The sequence below is a fragment of the Eretmochelys imbricata genome, chromosome 7 (assembly GCF_965152235.1).
Source record: "Eretmochelys imbricata isolate rEreImb1 chromosome 7, rEreImb1.hap1, whole genome shotgun sequence".
NCBI lineage: Eukaryota > Metazoa > Chordata > Testudines > Cheloniidae > Eretmochelys > Eretmochelys imbricata.
In genome coordinates, this window is record NC_135578.1 from 96534998 (window position 1) to 96556325 (window position 21328).

General features: G+C 37.9%; 1 protein-coding gene across 1 annotated transcript in view; it reads right to left on the reverse strand.

Moving 5' to 3' along the window:
* Positions 1-21328, reverse strand: part of LOC144268203 (gamma-aminobutyric acid receptor subunit pi-like) — a 43792-nt gene that overhangs the window by 15079 nt on the left and 7385 nt on the right. Inside the window, exons 3-6 of the mRNA XM_077822855.1 lie at positions 7500-7567; positions 6346-6563; positions 3888-3970; positions 507-644 (exon numbers count right to left, since the gene is read on the reverse strand). Of these exons, the coding sequence (XP_077678981.1) occupies positions 507-644; positions 3888-3970; positions 6346-6563; positions 7500-7567 (507 nt within the window). The remainder of the gene's footprint in view (positions 1-506; positions 645-3887; positions 3971-6345; positions 6564-7499; positions 7568-21328) is intronic.

Genomic DNA, 21328 nt, shown 5'->3' on the forward strand with positions numbered 1-21328 from the left:
TTTCAGTGGCCAGGTTATTTAAGGTGTCTTAAGTTGTGCACTTAAAATCACTAGTTACTTTTGAAAATTTAGATGCATATCTTTTAGAATTCCCTGTCATGTGAATGTTTCACTTTACAACCTCATTGTTACATTAAACACTTTTCCTCCTTCTCTCTCTTCTCCATGTATTCTGTATAGCATACAACATAAGCTTCAGCTAAGAGCTGCATGAGCAGAACTTTGCCTGAAATCAGCTTCTTCAAATTGTATGTAACTTTCCAAGATGTTACCACAGAAGTCCAATAACTGTAAACGTTTGAACAGTCGAGTGCATTTTCTAAGAGGCTACAAATTCCCTAAAGAATATCATACAAGCCATATAGCTTACATGAATGAAATTGGATGAGATTTTTCATTTTTGCAAATACTAAAAGAAAGGCAAATTATTTAGTTCCTTCACACCGTTCTACTTTCATCCCCATATTCTGAACTTCAAGAGAAAAGTTCTCAAAGGGAGTTCCTACCTGTTTCATAGACTGCTTCAGATACTGAAGTAAAATGATCTTCTACTGTATATTGTGCCAACTGGAGTATCTCCAAGCCTCGAACTGAATCATTTCCTCTGGTCCAGTAGAACTGGACATCATTGATATTATAGCCCCCTGTAGTTATAGAGAAACCAACCAGTGAATGTTTTTGTTAAATATAATAAATAGTTTGTGCGGAACAAGTTTATCTATGATCCTTTGCCATTTGTAAAAAAAGTAAAATTGGATTATAAATAATGCAATTTTATGACAAAATTTGACAATTGAATCTGAGTGCATGGTCTGAGTATCTCAAAAGAAATACTATAGGTGGTGTAGAAAAATAAAAGCTGGTATAAACTGATAAATGAAAGGATGAGTTGTATCAGACTTCTAAAGGCAAAGCCCATCAAGTCCAACAGGAAGAGGGAAAATTGCTGGAGCTTGGAAATGCAGAGTTTATAAATTACATATGCTATAAAACTGAGACTTCTTTACAGGCATACCGGTTGTGCATGCTCTAGGGAAGGCTTCTCTTAACCGGCATAGATGATTGGCACCCAAGGTGGGAGAAGTATCACATAGCAGGCGGCAATTGTGCTGTGTATACATTAATCAATACATGGCTTATACATCAATAAAACACCTTTGAAAGGTATTTTACATTAAATTAGAGTTTATACATTATACAGTTTATACATTAATATATATGGTCCAGTTGAGAACATATTGAGAACACCTAGGTATTAAGAGCAAGCATTTGAATATCTATTTTTGCTTACATAGATCAATCATTTTTGCATTTGACAGACACTGATTCTCATTATTGCTCATTCTACTGCCCTGTGGAATAACTCAATTCCAGTTCACTGCAAAGTGACATTCAGACTGATGTCCAAAATAGTTTTGAATCCCTGCTAAAATGCAGATGTTCATACTTCCAGGTTTCATCTAACTTTATGAACTGGCAGTGGATAAAAACAATTCTTGAAGCCTGAGAAAGGTGTGAGCAAGCACACTACAGAAAGGAGGCTTTTATTTTCTTGAATAGCCCCCATTTTTTTGGAAAGACAAATAGTTCTATTTGAGCAATTCACAGATTTAGAGCATATTTTGGTATCAAAACATATTCAAAATACCAATCCTATCCATTACCATTTATGAAGAACTTTGGGGGGGCCTTCATGAGTATCAGGAAAATTAAATTTTTCATAGAAATATTACATTGTTTCCCCACTCTAACATTATTCTTAGGGTAGGGGAACGAGTTTTGTATATCACAACATGTTAAAGGAAGTTTGTCTTGACAAAAATTTTGAAACTGATAGGAACAAAACCACATTATTTTTCTTTAATGGGTATCCTCTTGTCTCTTTAAATAACATTGAGTGGGAGAAGCTAACTTTTACATCCATACTAATGCCTCAATCCTGCAAAGACTTCTCATGTTCTTTACTTTATGAGCTGTAAGTAGTCCCAAAAAAGTTAATGGGATACTCACAATGCATAAAGTTAATCACATGAGTAGGTCTTTGCAGGAACTTTTCCAGGCCTAAAGGTTTTCAGAATCTCATACGTAGATTTCCTTTCTCCTCAGAGTCTGTTTTTTCCCTGATTCTCAAGAATAAGTGCAGGGCCTTCACTGAACAGCAGTTGAAGAGCAAATTCAAAAAGGGAATAACTGTTCAAAGGTGGGTCTAAAAGATGAATAACTATTTGCAAGTGAGATAGCGGCCTGTGTGGAAACATAGTAATGTGATTGGATACTTGCAGTGTCGATAAGGATTGAAACTGTAAACTCTTTGGGGCAAGGTCTGTCTCTTACTATGTGCCCATACAGTGTGCAGCACAACAAGGTCTCAACTGGGGTTCAGGCTTCTAGGCGCTGCAGTAATATTAATAATAATTAATAATTTTATAGTCAATCGAAACTTGATTTTCTGGGAGACAAGTGAAATTTCTAGTGGTGGAATTATTAAAACTGGTTGAAATTATTTATGATTTCTACCAAAAAACCCAGTTCTTGTTGATATTTTTGTTACCATTTTTCAATCAGCTCTTATAATTATAATTAAATAGCAACATTACAAATGAAGGTAGGGTGTTTCATTACATAAGCCACTGTAGCAATGTACTCAAATAACACTACAAGATAATGATTATATAAGTATTTATATTTATAATAGTTTAACCAAAAAAATTCCTAACCTTTTATTTTAGTTCAAATATTTGCTTTATATTGTAAATGTTATATATGTGTATAATACCCAGCAACCATATTTACAAGTGAACAGTATCTGGAGAAGTAAAATATTATTCTTCTGCAAGTCAGTGTTGCTTATCCAATAGGAAAACTAACACCACTGAACTGTAACCAAAAAAAAAAAAAAAATTGCTAAAGTGCTCTTAACAAAAAAGTGACTGCCACTGCTAAAGGCTGTTAATAATCCTTTTCATTCTCCAATGTGTGTTCTTGGCTATTTTTTGAGAAACTAAAGAAGAATGGAATGGGAGCAGTTTAGATTATATTACCGTGTTTTCCCTTTAGTTAGGGGATACTTGTGGGTTGTCTAAAATAACAGATGGAATCATTCTAAAACTCTGAGTTTTCAATTAGACAGGGAACTCCTCTATTTTTCCCCTTGTCAAATATATTTTAAGTTCCTGAGGGAAGTACAGAAACTGCTGAACGACTCATTAGGCAATGTCGATGATGTAATTACATCATTCTGTTTTTGACTTAACAATATGTTCTCTCTCTCTCTTTTTATTTTTTATTTATTTATTTATTTATTTTAAGAAAAAATATCACTGCTAACTAGTAATTCTGATTGTGGCCTCCACAGCACTTCCACTGACTTTAGTGTGAGTCTTGTGTGAGTGAGCCTTGCAGGATAAAGCCCTTAAATGGCAACATAATATTAAACTATACAGCATCTGCTTGATGGAAATTACCCATAGCATCATTTGCAAAATGAATATGGGATGTGCTGCTGTTCTGCAGAAATGAAGTGGTAAAAATGGGAAAATACTGAAAAAAAAATCCACAAGTATTTCCTCTCCCATCAACTTATCACATTTTCACCAGGCCTGCTAAATCGACGCCACTGCATTGATCACAGCGGCGCTGATTTAGCCAATAGTGATGACAAGCCCGTAGTGTTTCAGTGTTCTGGGGCTGGACTTTCAAATTATCCTAAACTTGAGAGGTACCCAAATCCCACTGAAATTCAGTAGCAGTTGGTCACCCAATTCTCACTAGTCTTCTTTGTAAATCCCAGCCCTCTTTCATAATGTTATACATTATCTAGCAGCTCTTAAAATAGATCACAAATATTGTCCTAACTATATAAAAGTAGCAGTAAAAAAGTCTCTTACAGCTTTCCAGTTGCAAGGTGCATGTCTGCTTGTCCATAGGGTATTTGGTCAAATCCATACTACATGCAACAGTTGCAGTTATCCTTTAAAAACCAAAAGCAGATGGTTATTAACTATACATAATATTGTATGTACTATAATTAGAAATGGGTTATCCTACTTTCTTCAACTAATATTTGTGGGCAATACATATTCCTAGGAGAAGGTAACTGATGCTTTATGTAAACAAGGAACAATTGAGTTTAGGTTCAATAAAATATCTCGCACTTGTTATGTAAACCTCAGCTTTGTAAGTAGCTATAGCAAAATAACAACAACTAATAGTAATGGGCCATATCCTGTGATCATTTGTAATGTGCAATGATTGGAGTTGCCCAAGGTCTAATTGCTGAATTTAGTCTCTACATCTAAGCAAGCTGATCTACTTAGAAATCAGTTAGTTAATATGTTAATTGCATTGGCTTTTATTTTCATAGAATCAGAGTTAGAGGCCAGAAGTGACCATCAGATCATATAGGCTGATCTCCTGTATAACACAGGTCACCAACACCACCGAGCCACCCATGCACTAATTCCATCAACTGAAATTAGACCAAAGTACTATAATCCACAGGAGGCAAAGCTATTGTGCACCACTGGCAGAGAACAGGAGGGACCAAGGTGCATCAAAGGCCCCTACAATGTCAAAGAATTTATATTGATATTAATATCTACAAGTGGCGGGTACCAATGACTGCCCTGCACCTGTATGCTGTGGAGGGGAGTAATATTTGGCTGACTGGCCAAATGAAGGGAACAGTGCTTTATGGTCGTGTGGGAAGAGATGAAAACGGCTGCAAAAGGGTCAGTGTGGTTGCTGACTCATCCCCTGGGAATGCAGGTTTTAAAAGGGGTATCTCTGTGCCCAAAGCCTCCCTTTTACATGGAGCAGGCTGGTTGGCAACCAGGGTCCAGTGATGGGGTGAACCTATGTTGGCATGGAAGAAGAAGCATGTTATTGGACCAGCTGATGCCACTGCTGTGTGCCATAGAGGCCAGTCAGCAGTCACCAACATGATATGGCACACCTTGGAAAATACTATTTGGGAATGTGAAAAAGGGGTTCAATTATAGCCCAGAACAAGAAAGGACTTGATGCACATCTGTGTTGTCAGACATGCATTAACACAGGGTTTGTCTGGGAGCCGAGGAATGCCACCCGGGTGGACAAGGCACGACAGATGCTAACGGGGGGGGTGGCCAAATCCCTTAGGATCATAAAAGGTTCCGCAATTTGGGCATAGTGGGGCACCAAATTATTCAGGGAGGATGGGATTCCTCTCTAAAGCTTTAGAGCTCATTTGTTTTGGCTGATATAAAAGAGAGCAGTGAGACATGTCTGGGAATGCGACTGGGTTTGCGGGGGAAGCAGGCAAATTAATTGCTGGCACCTCCTTGTGGCAGATGTCCAGTACAGATACTCCATAGGGAAGGTATACAGTGACTAAAAAAGGACTTAAAAAGAGGTGTTCATTAAAGGAATGAATGGGGGGTTGTTGGGGACTCCTATGATTGGTAAGGCAGAGAGTCAATTCCCCATTCTATCCCACCTTTACCCTCCTATGGGGGGCAGGAGGGTAGATGGTAAGGTCCCAGGCAATGGATTTGCTGGAAGGACCTGGATGGAAAAAGATGGGGAGCTGGTGGAAGCCCCATGAGTATGGTCAGGTCCCAGCAATGGATTTCCTGGAGGGACATAAGAACGGCCATACTGGGTGAGACCAAAGATCCATCTAGCCCAGTATCCTGTCTTCAGACAGTGGCCAATGCGCAGGAGGAAATGAACAGAACAGGTAATCATCAAGTGATCCATCCCTTGTTGCCCATTCCCAGCTTCTGAGAAACAGAGGCTAGGGACACCATTGCTGCTAACAATGGCTAACAGCCATTGATGGACCTACCTCCATAAATTTATCTAGTTCTTTTTTGAACCCTGTTATAGTCTTGGCCTTCACAACATCCTCTGGCAAGGAGTTCCACAGATTGACTGTGCGTTGTGTGAAAAAAATACTTCCTTTTGTTTGTTTTAAACCTGCTGCCTATTAATTTCATTTGGTGACCCCTAGTGACTCCTGACCTAGATGGAAAAAGAGGCGGAGCTGGTAAAAGCCCTCTTGGTAATTACATAGAATAAGCATGTTACCTGCACTGTATACTTTTATTTGCCAGGTAGTCCCAGACATCTAATAATAAAGTTGCAGCCTGATTAAACCCATGTCAAATATCTCCTGTCCTTCTTTCAGTATAGCCAGACAATACCTGCATTTATATAGAACTACAAAAATATATATATAGTAGATGTCTACAAGCAGAAAAATTTCTAAACTGGGACCAGATTAAGAGCAAATCATGCTAAATCTGAATTATTTAAAATGTAAATAGAATTTATGTATAAATATGGCTTATAAAGTATACATACCGTATGGCATAAAGGACTGTTCCATTGGGATATATTCTTATTAGACGATTTTCAACAGTGATATCATGAAGGAAAGATTTCTTTGAGTCTACTATGAAGGTGTCTGGTATCCAAAGCATTTCTACAAGACGACCATCTAAGCTTAAACTCTTATTACCCTCAAAACAAAGTCGTTCATCAGTCCATCGTTGTCTAAGAAATATGGTAGCTGTGTAATCCTGAAGGGAGATACACAAGATGTCACAATGAACAAACCATTATTCTTCTGTTTTTCACAAGTAATTTGACAGAAATTTTGTCCTTTTTCTCCTCTCCTAAATGCATGGAAACAGAGCTATGGGTCACTCAAAACAGACTGTAACTCTGCAATTCTAATTCTTAATTATTGGAATTAAAGTAGGTAGTTTTAGTAGCTTGCTTGCTGTTAAATTCTCCAGCATTTGAGAATTCTTGTCATTTGGTGTGAGGATGACATCATGAATAAGTATTGTCTCTAATGGAATTAGTTCCTTATGACTGAACAGACTCTTATAGCAAACATTGTGGGCCAAACTCTCTGCTGACATAGCTGCCTTTGTAAATCTATGGTCTTCAGGGTAATTTATGTAAATACTACAAACATCTATTTGCAGGGCCGGATTAACGTTTCCAAACATATTTGTGGGCCCCCATGGAGGCAATGGAGCATGGTGAGGGGAGGTCAGTCCCCAGAGCGAGGGGCCAGCCAGGGTCAATGGGGCATGGCATGGCAGGGGTGGCCCCACTTGTCCAGCCCAGTGCAAGGGCACTATTTACAAACTGGAAGTTGCCAGATGCACACTGGCCTGCCCGGCCCTGTGCTGCCAGCATGCCCCTTCCCCTCAGGGGCGGGCCCATGCCGTGCCACACAGCCCCCTTGCCCAACATGAACACCCCCACCCCTAACTGATGATGATCTATGGGGGACATGATTTGCACTTGTACTTACAGAAGACACAATCTTATCATAAGGTAACTACTGCATGTCCTTTAAATATAAGGCTCCATTTCCTAATATCCAAGGCATGGAGTCTGTTGAACAAGAAGGAAAGCCATCTGAAAAGTACACTACTGGGGTCTGTAAAACAACAGGCATTAACTTAGATAAGATAAAAAATATTACAAAGCTACTATACCATGTTTATTTCTGATATTGTATCAATGCTTGCTATATCCATACTCATTCCTACTGAGACAGGACCATCTGAAAAAAATTGAAGATCAGAATATTGTTTAAATTAATTGTATTTAAATATTCAGTTTTCATCATTTACAATAGACTACAAAATTATAGTAACTTCCATTTTAATTGAAGTTGATGTTTAGCAGGGCAGCTATTTTCAATGAAAATAAATTAAACCAACAGTACAATTTCAATATCAATATTTTAATTATTTAATGATACCATGATTTAATACATTTAGATAACAACTTTTGTTCTTTAGATATTTATTTCCAAAGCTTTATCAAATGTTAGGCTTTTTTAATTGTAATGAAAGCTGTAGGGAATACATGATGCAATAAGGTGCTGAGGGTACTGTTCCCACTGTACATCACACCCTTTTACATCCAGATGCACAGCCATGGAAAGAATTCTTCCTGTTACAGCAGCTGGTTCCTCAGATGTCAGTCAGCTATGGAGTTGCTTCTGGGTCTGTCACATGCTTAATCTACAGATGGGCTATATGAGCTACCTTATACAGTGTCTATTTAAGAGATTACTGTCTGTTTGGTGTCACTGTATCTTGACATCACTAATTGCTTTTTGATCTTTAGCAATGAATCATTTGTGTAGTTGTGAATAATTACGGTAGAAAGCTAGTTGGGCATTCCATTCTTCCCCTAAAAATACTACAGCTTTAGCGAGAGCCTGCACATCAAGAACCCTTATATAGCAATGTGATTAAGCAACTTAGAAATATATTAGTTAGACAGAAAGAGATACAGTATTGTCATTGTTTCATAGTGATGCTTGTAGGGCTAGGCTTCTGATGCCCCAAAGGAGTCTACATTTACATAGTGTGGAGAGAGGATGGCCAGTTGTGAACTGAAGTATTCAGGATTGTGAAGGGCTCCCATGAGATCATAGTACACAGTTGTCCTGGCTATATGTGTGCATAATGATTAAAAAAGAGAGCACCTACTAGGAAACCAACATTGAATATATGCACAACTTTTTAAAAGTAATTATGAGACGTAGAGCATATTTCATCTAGCAATAAGGGAAGGTTTAGATAAAATGTATCTAGTTTACAGTGGCCCTATGCTGCTCCTTCAGCTCTTTGCAGTGCATTAATATCTCGTGTACGCTATCAGAGTGACATATGGGGTCCAGAAGCAGTCCCACAGAGTATCACATTTTTTGTGTAGCACTTGAAGTTACTATATATATATATATATGTATGTATGTATGTATGTATGTTAGTATAATTGTAAAATGTTTTCTTGGAGTAAGATCTGGATGGAATGGCAGGGTTCTATTTTCCAGTATCCTTTACTTTTAAGAGCTGGAACTCTGCTGAAGAGGTTAGAGGAAATGTAGCTCTGTTGAATAGAGTATGATCATGGCCAAGTTTGGTGCTCTTGGAAGACACTCCAGCGGTGGTTAGCTTGGGATTCTGTCAAAAAATTTAATACAAATGCTCCAGTTTAAAGTAGCTCACTGGTCTATCAGTGTAACATTATGTTTCCCTATACATTGTACACTATATTTAGGGGTGGAGGCATTGTTCCACTACTCAAACTAAATTTTTGAGGATCTAAGCAAATTTTGGAAGAAATTACTTGATTGAAGAGTTCTCAGATACATCACTGATGTCTTATCTTCCTGGTTTCTACAGTAACTTCCATCATCTTCAACTCATAATAAGCCAGGAAGAGGGTAAGTTTTTACTATGTAAAATTTGCCACAAGAATTGTTCAGTTCATGTTTATACCATTTCCCATTCTTTTCTCCTGTAAATTGTCATGAAAATGGATTGCATTATTAACATTGAACAAACCCTGCATGGTCATTTATACAAACCAGAATCTGCAAAGTCTAGTTATGGGATCTGGCAACTGAGTTGTCTTTGCTGCTTCTTCAAAACCTGGACTTTCATGAAATTCAATCCCTTTCCATCCAGGATGCAGCAGTGCCTACTGAAATTAGCGTAGTTCTCGAATGTGTAACATTAGCATTTATTCGGACTGGCTGTCTCAGGGTGTTGCTAATAAGCTATAAAGCCTTTCACCTGTAGGTCACTCATTTGAATCCTGCTTACCTCTGCAGGGATTAGATGTTCCATCTAATGGAAGTTTGATGATAAGTTTGGTAAACCTCAGTTCCAGCTCCCACATCACAAACCCACACCTATGTTAACATCCGGGGGCATGGGCTGAAATTCAACCAATGCTGACGCTTAAGCTAGTAATACAGTAGGACACAGCTACCCTGTGCTGCTGATCCAATCACTCTGCAGTTTAATTGCTTTTCACAGTGTGGTCAAGCTAATTCAACAGAAGTTAATTCAAGTTTACATCACTTGAGCTAACTGCAGTGAGGACAAACAGACTCTGTCAGTCACATTCTGTTCTTAAAGGGCTGAGCCCATAAACCCAACCACAAACACTAAAAATGCAATAGTAAAAACAATATTAGCACAACATCCAAATTCACTCATAAATGCTATGATTTGCAATCTGGAATTACTCCAGGATCCATCCCTAAATGGGTTAATAGCTGGGTCTAAATCCACAACCTTGTAGTCTACAGCACAGACCACTTCCTCTTCAATGGTGAAGGACAGGAAATAAAGACCTATCTTTTAACAGCTATTTTGTACATCAAACCCTTATGATACAAAGCACTCCTTCTATCCTGAAAGGCTTATAATATCATAGAAATGTACGGTTGGAAGGGGCCTCAAGAGTTAATTTAGCCCACTCCCCTTGCTGAGGCAGGAGTAAGTATATTGAGACCATCCCTGGCACATGTTTATCGAACCAGTTCTTAAAAACCTCCAATCCCCCAAAGTAATGTTTTGTTTTAATAATTTATTATTTTTATATTTAACACAATCATGAAGGATACTTTTTAAAAATATAATTTATTCTTATTTAATGACATAATTATGTTTGCCCATCCCTAGTTTCAATTTTGTACCATATTGTGCAAGAACATAAATTTGTTAATGATCATAGAGTTAGCCGAAACAGTGCAAACACAATCCCTTTGATACCCTCTGGACAAATGTATACTAACACATCCAGAATAGCATAAGCTATCTTGCACTGTCTGTGTTTGCAGATGCCATAAGTTCACATCATCATGGCAAGTGAAGACTAAGGAGGCAAACTGAAAGAATATCAACTATTCCGGTAAAATATAAAATGAAAATTGGGTGTGTGAAGAGGAATTTTGAAGAGTAATAGCCCTAAGATATAAAATAAACAAGTAATTCTTTAAATACATCAGAAGTGGGAAACATGCAAGAGAATCTGTAGGTCTGTTGGCTACCAGGATGTAAAGGAAGCCATTAAGGCGGTATGGATATTGCAGAAAAAGCTAATTGATTTGCTTGCCTCAGTGTATACCATAGAGGATATTAGTAGGATACTTACCATGGACCTACTGTTTTCTGGTGATAAAGATGAGGTACTAACAGAGTCTGAGACATAAAAAAAAAGAGTAATGGAACAAACTGATAAATTCAAAAAAACCAAAAAAACCCAAGTTACTATGACAGGATGGCACACATCCAAGAGTTGTGAAGGAACTTAAGAATGAAAGGGCTGAGCCTCCTGTAAAAATATGCCATTGCTAGTTAAAATTGGCTGTTGTTCAAGATGGCAGAAAATGTTGAACCTGTTTTTAAAAAGGTGCTAGGATGATCCTGGAAATTACAGACCAGTAAGATTTACTCTAGTACCAGGTGAATTGGCTAAACAAATTAAAAACAGAATTATAAAACAGCTAGGTGAATAACATGATTGGGACAAACCAGCACAGCTTCTGTAGAAGAGAACTGTGACTCTAAATTATTAAAGTTCTCTGAGAATGTCAACAAAAGAGTCGACTAAGATGAATGGGTTGACATAATTTGGATTTTCAAAAAGATTTTGACAAAGTCCCCCCACAAGAAGCTACCAAAGAAACTAAGTACTCGTGAGGTGATATGGAAAGAACTATTATGAATTGTAAACAAGGAAAAAAACGGGAAAAAAGAATACACATAATTTGTCCATTTTCAACGCGGTAAAAGGTTAACTGTAGTATGTGTCAAGGTTCCATATTAGGACCAGTGTTTATTATATTTAGTAATGATCTGGGAAAGGGTTAAAAGGTGGAACAGTAAATTTGCAGATGACACACAATTATTCAGATTAGTTAAGACTCAAAACATCAGACGTTTCAATTGATTTAACAACAATGAGTGAATGGGCAGAATGATGGCAGATTAAATTCAGTGTTGACAAACACAAAGTGATGCCCACTGGAAGGAATTCCTATTCAATGTGTAGTGGTATTCTAACACAACAACACCAACCAAATTGCTATGGTGAATAAGGAATGGGATAGATGTTAATACTGGAAATAATATGATACTATTATATAAATCAATCCTGTAACTTCAGCTGGAATGCTGTGTTAAATTCTGGTCAGTCTTTCTCAAAAAAGGTAGAGCAGAAATAAGGGGGTTCAGGGTGGGAAGAGTGAAAGTGAACAGAGGCATGGAAATATTTCCTTATAAAGAAAGATTGAAAAGAATAATACTGTTTCATTTAGAAACAGAATGAATAAGAGGGGACATGTTAGAATTATACAAAATAATGAATGGTATAAAGAGGATAAATTATGCATTCCTTGTTTTTGCATTATGAGAAAGGATACATAGGAATTATTCAATTATATTGACAGCAAATTTCCAACTGATATAAGCAGATATTTTTGTAGAAAATATAATTTATGTGTGGGACTCATTGCCACAAGGTATCATTGAGATTAAGAGCTTTGTAGGAATAAAATAAGAAATGGATATTTATATTGATGAGAATATTCACAGTTACATATAGAATGTTTTGTGTTTGGGGAGGGAGGCTATAAATCATCAGTCCTTAGAAAATAACTGACAGAGGTTATACAAAATGTCTACACGGAAGTTATTCCATAATTATCCACTAAAGAGTTCCTCTAACTTTCTTCTGAAGCATCTTCTACTAGCACTATCTGAGACAGGACATTGGATTAAATGGGATGCTGGACTGATCTGATATGGCAAATTCTTAGGTGCTTTGCAAGCAGCATTAGCAAATATATGTACAACCACAGCTCAAAATAATTTACGTCAGTAAAGTCATATATTCTGTTCTTTATTACTGCAATAGCTATTGCTGGGAATCTATTCATAGCCTCTGGATAAAATGTGGTAAATATAGCAAAGAAATGCCAAAGAGAGTGAGTGTCTTACTGTGGTGATTTGCGCAAAAATCTAGTTAACATGCATTGTTATTTTTGAATCTAACTTTCAACAACTGTGTTAAAAATGTATTCCTCAGGGCAATTTTGTAAAAGCTCTAATTATGGCCATTGTTTCAGCTGATACATCCAACCATGATGTTGTTATGATGATATAGTGCACACACCATGCTTCAGCAATACAGGCATCTTGTTTGGTGGGATTGCATTTACCCTGATGTAATTCTATATTTGCAGACGGGACAGACATTTTAACCTCATCTAATTTTTAGGGCAAAATTCTGCCCTGCTTTGCATAGGTTTGCTTGTTGACAAAAAAAAAGATGAGGGCACTTGGTGCTTCTCCCTATTCCCCCTGCTTCTAAGGTATATGTACATAACCAGCACAGAATATGAACCTGGTGCTCTCTTGAAAGCTAGGAGTGGGGGTGGAGGGGTGTTCTTGGCTAATGGTGTACTCCATGTTCTATGGACATAAAGGAGCAGGCCTCTGGGCCCCCTAGCCTCTTCCTGCTATTGTCACTGCATTATGGGGAAATTCACACTGATCCTTGTAGAGCAGCAAGGAGCACTGCAGAGTACATTGTTGCACTGAGCAGGCAGGATGGCTCAAGGAATCTCTGCTTGTCTCTTAGCACTCCATGCTTCCTTTCTCTGGTCCAACCCCAGGCACGCTACACTAATAAAGCCAGATTTGTCAGTAACAGTCATTAACCTTTGCTGCATTTGATTTGTCATTTTTTGCATAAAATGCAAGATCCAGAAATATAAATGTAAACTGATTATTACTGTGATTAGCCATTCGTACTTTGAACAGAGGATGAGAATTATGCAATAAAAATAATTGTCCACACGGAAACAATAGTTATTGCTCATGTATAAAACTTTTACTAGCCAAAGGCAGAGCGAATAAGCACTTTGAAAGCTTCAGGATTGTGTATACTAGAGAACTTAGAACATTTAATGCACAATAGAATTCTCTCTAAAGAGTTTCTAATTGAGGAACATTACATGTTATTGACATCTACATGTAGATAGTGTTGCTCTCTAGCCCAAGAACACTAATTGGATTGTGGCGACAAATGAAGAGAAAGAAACAATTCTGAGGGAGCGGATGCCTTAAGTTTATATCTACTTTATAATAATGTAAATAAGTTGCATATTTGGATTTTCTTTGGAAAGAGGACAGACAAGAGGAAGTGAAAAGAGGAAATCAGACGATGATGAACTAAACAGAAAGTTTTGAAACTCCCCTCACTTAGAATAGATTTATAAAAAAACTTTGAGAGTGAGACTATTCCAGCCTACAAATATTTTTAAGAACACATCTTTGTAGGAAGAGGGGATAAAATAGTCATCCTAGTTTAGACTGTGGCTAACTTCAACACAGAGATGTGGGAGTCCCAACTTTTACCCCGAATTTGAGAGTTTGGGGGACACACAGGCCTGTATCAAGTTGAATTGGAGAGTGGGCATGCGGTTTGGGGCTAATATCTGTCTGGAATACTGGTGACTAGAGGAGAAGAGGGGTGTAAGAGTGTGAATTTACTGCATGTTAAATAGGAAACATACAATTATTTTTAAAAAAACACTGCATTACTCAAACAAATTAGCATAATTAGTAGGGCTGTCAATTAATTGCAGTTAATTCACACGATTAACTCAAAAAATTAATTACAATTAAAAAATTAATCATGATTAATTGAAGTTTTAATTGCACCATTAAACAATAGAATACCAAATGAAATGTATTAAATATTTTTGGATGTTTTTCTACATTTTCAAATATTTATTTCTATTACAACACAAAATACAAGGCATACACTGCTCACTTTATATTATTATTTTTATTACAAATATTTGCACTGTAAAAATGATAAAAGAAATAGTATTTTTCAATTCCCCTCATAGAACTACTGTAGTGCAATCTCTTTATCCTGAAAGTGCAATTTACAAATGTAGACTTTTTTTGTTACATAACTGCATTCAAAAACAAAACAATGTAAAACTTTAGAGCAGCGGTGGGCAAACTTTTTGGCCTGAGGGCCACATCGGGGTTCCAAAACCGTATGGAGGGCTGGGTAGGGAAGGCTTTGCCTCCCCAAACTGCCTGGCCCCTGCCCCCTATCCGTCCCCATCTTCCCCCTGCCTCCTGACTGCCCCCCTCAGAACATCCGACCCATCCAACCCCCATTGCTCCTTGTCCCCTGACCTCCTCCTCCCAGGACCCCCCGCCCCTAACTGCCCCACTGGGAACCCACCCCCTATCCAACCCCCCTTGCTCCCTGTCTCCTGACTGCCCCGACTCCTATCCACACCCCTGCCCCCTGACAGGCCTCCCGGGACTCCCACACCTATCCAACCACCCCCTGTTCCCCGTCTGCCCCCTGGGACCCTCTGCCCCTTATCCAACCCCTCCACTCCCCGCCCCCTTATCAAGCTGCTCTTAGCACCAGGACTGGCAGCCGCACTGCCTGGCCAGAGCCAGCCATGCTGCCACGCTGGCCAGCAGGAGCTCACACCCCCACCACCTAGAGTGCTGGTGGCATGGTGAGCTGAGGCTGTGGGGGTGCGGGGACAGCAGGGGAGGGGCCGGGGGCTAGCCTCCCCAGCCAGAAGCTCAAGGGCCAGGCAGGATGGTCCCGTGGGCCACAGTTTGCCCACCTCTGCTCTAGAGCCTACAAGTTCACTCAGCCACTCAGTCTTGTTCAGCCATTGTCTGCTTCTTATTTACAATGTCACCTAAAAGTGAGAAGAGGCATTTGCATGGCACTTTTGTAACTGGCATTGCAAGGTATTTACATACCAGATATGCCAAACAATCATATGCCTCTTCATGCTTCGGCCACCATTCCAGAGGACATGCTTCCATGCTGACAATACTTGTTAAAAAAAATGTATTAATTAAATTTATGACTGAACTCCTGGGGGACAATTGTGTTTCCTGATGTTTTATCCACATTCTGCCATATATTTCATGTTATAGCAGACCCGGATGATGACCCAGCACATGGTCATTTTAAGAAAACTTTCACTGCAGATTTGACAAAATGCAAAGAAGGTACCAATGCTGGTAAAGATAGCTACAGCACTCGACCCAAGGTTTAAGAATCTGATGTGCCTTCCAAAATCTGAGAGGGACGAAATGTGGAGCATGCGTTCAGAAATCTTAAAAACGCAACACTCTGATGCGGAAACTACAAAACCCGAACCACCAAAAAAGAAAATCAAACTTCTGCTGGTGGCATCTGACTCAGATGATGAAAATGAATGTGCATCAGTCTGCAATGCTTTGGATCATTATCAGTATGGATATTAACATCATTATCAGCACCTCTGGAATGGTGGTTGAAGCATGAAGGGACATATGAATCTTTAGCATATCTGGCATGTAAATATATTGTGATGCCAGCTATATCAGTGCCATACGAACACCAGTTTTCACTTTCAGATGACATTGTAAACAAGAAATGGGAAGCATTATCTCCTGCAAATGTAAACAAACTTGTTTGTCTGAGCGATTGGCTGTACGAGAAGTAGGCCTGAATGGACTTTCTAGGCTCTAAAGTTTTATATTGCTTTATTTTTGAATGCAGCTATTTTTTGTACATAATTCTACATTTGTAAGTTTGTCATTAATTTTTTTTTAATCATGGGATTAATCACAATTAATTTTTTAATCGCTTGACAGCCCTAATAATTAGAAAAAAAATATTCAGATTCACACAAGACAGTGGTAATTTAAAGTGTTGTTGTAATCATGTTGGTCCCAGGCTATCAGAAAGACAATGTGGGTGAAGTAATATATTTTATTGGACCGATATTCTGTTGGTGAGAAAGGCAAGTGTTTGAGCTTACACAGAGCTTTTCTTAAGGTCTGGGAAACATACTAATTTGACTTTTTGGTGTCCAGTTCCTTTAAGAACTACAAGAAAAATCATGCAGACAGGTATGAAGGTTAAAACTTTCAAAAGCCCCAATGTGATTTGGGAGCCTAAGGCCCATTTTCAAAAGCATTTAGCACAGGACTTTCAAAAGTGCCTAAGCAGATTAGATGCCTAACTCCTATTGACTTTTAATAGGAGGTAGGTGCTTTTGGAAATCCCCCTATTAGGAGTGTGTCTCATTGAAAGTTAATGAAAATTTTACCCAAAGTCACTATGTTGGAGCATGTTTACCAGCTGACAAAGACTTTAGTAAAGTGTCTACTAGTTAGTTACAAAGCTAAAGAAAATGATATTTTCACAAAAAATACGGTTTTAAGGTTGAGAGTGCCGTTAAACATGGGTTTTTTCTTTTTCATCTGGAGATAGCCATTATGTACTTGGGAAAGGATAATTTTCTTGTTAGGGCACAAGCCTAGAACTTGGGAGACCCTAGTTAAATTCCCTGCTCTGTCATAGACATCCTGTTGGACCTCAGGCAAGTCACTCTGTTCCTCAATTCCTCATCTGTAAAAATGGAGATAATACTTCAATACCTCACAGGGATGTTGTGAGTATAAATTCAAGGGTTGTCAAGAAGTCAGTTTACCACCGGACAGTCCAGCAAGAATGACCTGATGTAGGTGGCAGCCTACCTTTTTGATTGCATCATAGTGCCATCTGTTAGCTAGCCTACTTAAAAGTCTTGATCAGTCATTTGAATACATGCTAATACCACCTGTTGGGGAAAACGTGAACTAATTGATTGGCTAATCTTCAAGAAAAAATATTGTATTTATGTGTACCTTTGTTTGTATACCAGGCAATCAATGTACATGGTGGTTTACAAAGCAAATTCAACAAATTAAGAGATAGGGTCCCTGCCCTGACAAGTTTACAATCTAAACCAACTAGACAAACATACATAAATTAACTCAGAAGGGAGTGGGGGGAAAGAGAGGAGAGTTCACAGTCATTAAACATGAAAAGTAAGATACATTCAGGAGTCACTTTACATTAGGGAATTTGATTTTTCAGTAATATTATCACCCCACTTCCATCCTTTGAATTCATTCTGACTTGACCGATGAACTGATGCAAAAGAAAGACATTGCCATAGGATTGTTAGGAAATGTGAACATTATCGTTATTGTTAATAATAAAAAAAATTAATGATATTACAGTAGCACCTTTTAGGAACAAGGTTGGTGCCCTGTTGTGTTAAATATTCTACAAACCTCTAGTAAATGAGAGGAGTAGATATGTACTTAAACAGATCTGATATAGACAAACCTAAAACCTCTTGATCAATTTTACATCTGCAAAAAGCTATGAGAGATTAGACTCTATTAACTACATGGATACTACACTAAACAAGAGGGATAAATTACCATTTTTCTATTGCTGGAGAAGAATGTTCACTCTATTCACAAGAATAAATATCTTCATAGTCTCTTCAATGGTGATTCTAGCTTGGTTTTTTTGTTAATTGAAAATAATTTCCAGTCATCTGTCTACCTCAGAATAAATGAAACATGTAAAGGAACTGGAAAGATGGAGGCTTTGCTGAAACAAGAAATTATGCCTCCTTAAAATGTATCATTAATTAATTATAATGATACTTGTCTCTCCCTCTTGGCAACAGCAATGGGGAATCCACAGTATCTGTCTGATGCCAATCTGTTAATAAATGATGTTCTCTTTTAGGAGTTAGAAATCCATTTGCTAAATATTAAAGAGAATTTAGTGTCAATTTTATTTGATGGTGTAATCCTTGCATACTAGTATCACTCCAAGAAATTTCATGTCCTGCCTGAAGTAAAACCTCAAATATGAACATCTCTGAACTATTGGGTTTCAAAATTCAGGACAAAATCTGTCCCATTTTTCACCAGATTAAATCATATTACTAGATCCCTTTATACCTAGTTAATACTAAACTCTAAACATTGTTGATGCCAGCAGTCAGCTCATCTAAACAAGATTATCTAGTCATATGACAAACTAATTCCCTTTTGGGAGCATATTTTTTCTGTAAACATCTTTACTGAGTGTATAATTAATAGCAAATCAAACGGAGAGCAGATACAAACAAGAATATGCACACTATGTGTTGCATTCCAATGTCAGTTTGTATAAGAAAATTAATGAAAACAAGAGATGATTTCATTAAATCTATGAACTCCTTGATAAAATGAATTATACAATCTGCAGAGTCTCCTGAGTAGTGTAAGCAGCATTATGGCCCAGATTTCCAAATTTGCAAGCACACTTTTATGCGTATCCAACATACATATGTACAAATACTTGCATGCATTTCAGGGATTGTACAGGCATACTTTGGACTCATGCCAGTGTACATATATGCTTATGTGCATATGCATGTGGGTCTATATGTTGCACTTAGGACCAGATCCTCAGGTGGTATAAATCAGCATAGCTTCATTGACTTCAGTGAAGCTACACCCATTTACAGCAAAAAATCCATTTGCATTTGGTCAACGCTTTGTCATTTTCTGTATACAATTATTAAACAACTAAACGAGAAAAAATAGTTGAGGTACCCATAACAACAAGACCCGAGAAGAGGTTTATGTGACTACACTGATCCAGTGGCTTAACCCTGCATTTAGGGGTTGTGGACATTGTTGCAGCTCTGAGTAAAGTCTGTTATACTTTAGGCTTGGTCTACACTTAAAAGGTAAGTCAGCATAAGTACATTGGTCGGGAGTGTGGGGAAAAACAACAACAACAAAACCCACTAAGCTATGCCGGGAAAACCCTCAGTGTAGATGCACCTATATCAATAGAAGGGGGCTTCTGTTGATGTAGCTAATGTTATTCAGGGAAGTGGTGTTCCTACATATACAGAAAAAATGCCTTTGTCAGTGTAGGCTGTGTCTACATTAGAGAGCCATGCTGCTTCAATAACTTCCTTACTAAAAATCATCATTCGGTGCCACTGCTGCCCATATGTTATTCTCACAAAAATGGTGCCAAAACACTAATGCCAGTCACCTACATTACTCCCTGTTAAATTTCTTCTCTCTCCCATCATGATTAATCCTGTTGTAAAAATTGCCACCTGTAAAATGCATTTCCTTTGATCTCACCCCACCTCTTCAGCAGACTTACTATAACACAACTGAGAGGTAAGAAGCTCCGGCCACACTCCAGTAGCTGAGAGCCATTGCTAAAATGTGCTCATGTGTTAGATCTCAACTAAAGTGATTTTGCTGAGGTGCTTTAGTATTGGACCTCAACAGAAGTGCTTTGCTATTGCTCTGTGTCTGTCTCTGTGCTGAGTCTCACTCAACCAAAGCACATTAACAAATGTGTACTAGTAGCGGACTAGAACTAAAGTCATTTTCCTCTGATCCAGCCACATATACATGTAGTGGCCCCAGCAATTATTATGCCTAAAAACGGAAGTCCTAATGGTAACCACTATTAGCCTATCTCATTGTGTATTATCCTAAATTAGATGGAATGTACTTAGCACTCCACATTTACTAACATTGTCTGTTATTTGCTAGCAAAAGACTGTCTCCCCCAACATACTACATAAATGACCATTTAAAGCAGCTGTGTCAGCATTTGGGGCTCTTTTAGAATAAAAGAGAGAAACAGATGTAGGTATTTTATGCACTTTTAAATACAATATAGTAATGGCTATTCATATTTTATAAAATTGCTCTAAAAATTACATGTGGTCTGACACGCTCTGGCTGGTAAACTGACGAATAGTCTCACCACATGTGTTCAGACATTAGGAGATAATTGCATGATCTAAGAACCTCTTTAGCCAATGACTTTAAGTGATTACATAAAAGGAAATAATTTTGTCAGAGAGAATGGAAGCTTCTGAACGCCTAACTTTAGAATTAGTGCCTCCTTTCCCTTCTGTTCATTTATTTTACAATGCCATACATGACCTGCATATGTTTTAAAACTTAAGAACTTCAGTTTCAGAGTTTGCACGTTATTCAAGGAGGACAGATTTTATACATGCTGATCCATGCAAAGAACTGATCCATTATTAAGCCTTCAGATTTGTAGCTATCCCATGCAAGTCAATGTACCAGAGCTTTAAAAAAAAAAAGTTTAATATATAGTTGTTGCTACTAAGTGTGTTTATAGCTAGGACCCCATAAATCTCAGTGCCAAGTTCAGAGGCAGAAGTGAGATTTCTGTTGAGAATATTGATAGATGCAGTAACATTTCTGTTGGCAGTAATCCTGGGGGTCTATAGAAGCTACTGTTGGTTTCACAATGCTAAGAAACCTCATCACTTTTTATTGTCTGTATATCTTACCTGAGTGTATGAGGAAATAAATATATTTACACTTAGGCCAAAGTAAGAGTAAAAAAGTCATAGCTCACTAATCCCAAGAGAAGGTTACATTTTAATACTAATCTCTTTTCTTCTGTTACTCTATCAATTTAAGAACAAAAATTGATGTTGGTTACATGTTTCTACTAGCACTGACTTATGATTGCATTTATTTTTAATTTATTTTAAAAGGTTAATATTTAACTTCACCAACTGGAAACCTTTAGAAATATGCAAATGAAGCCGACTACG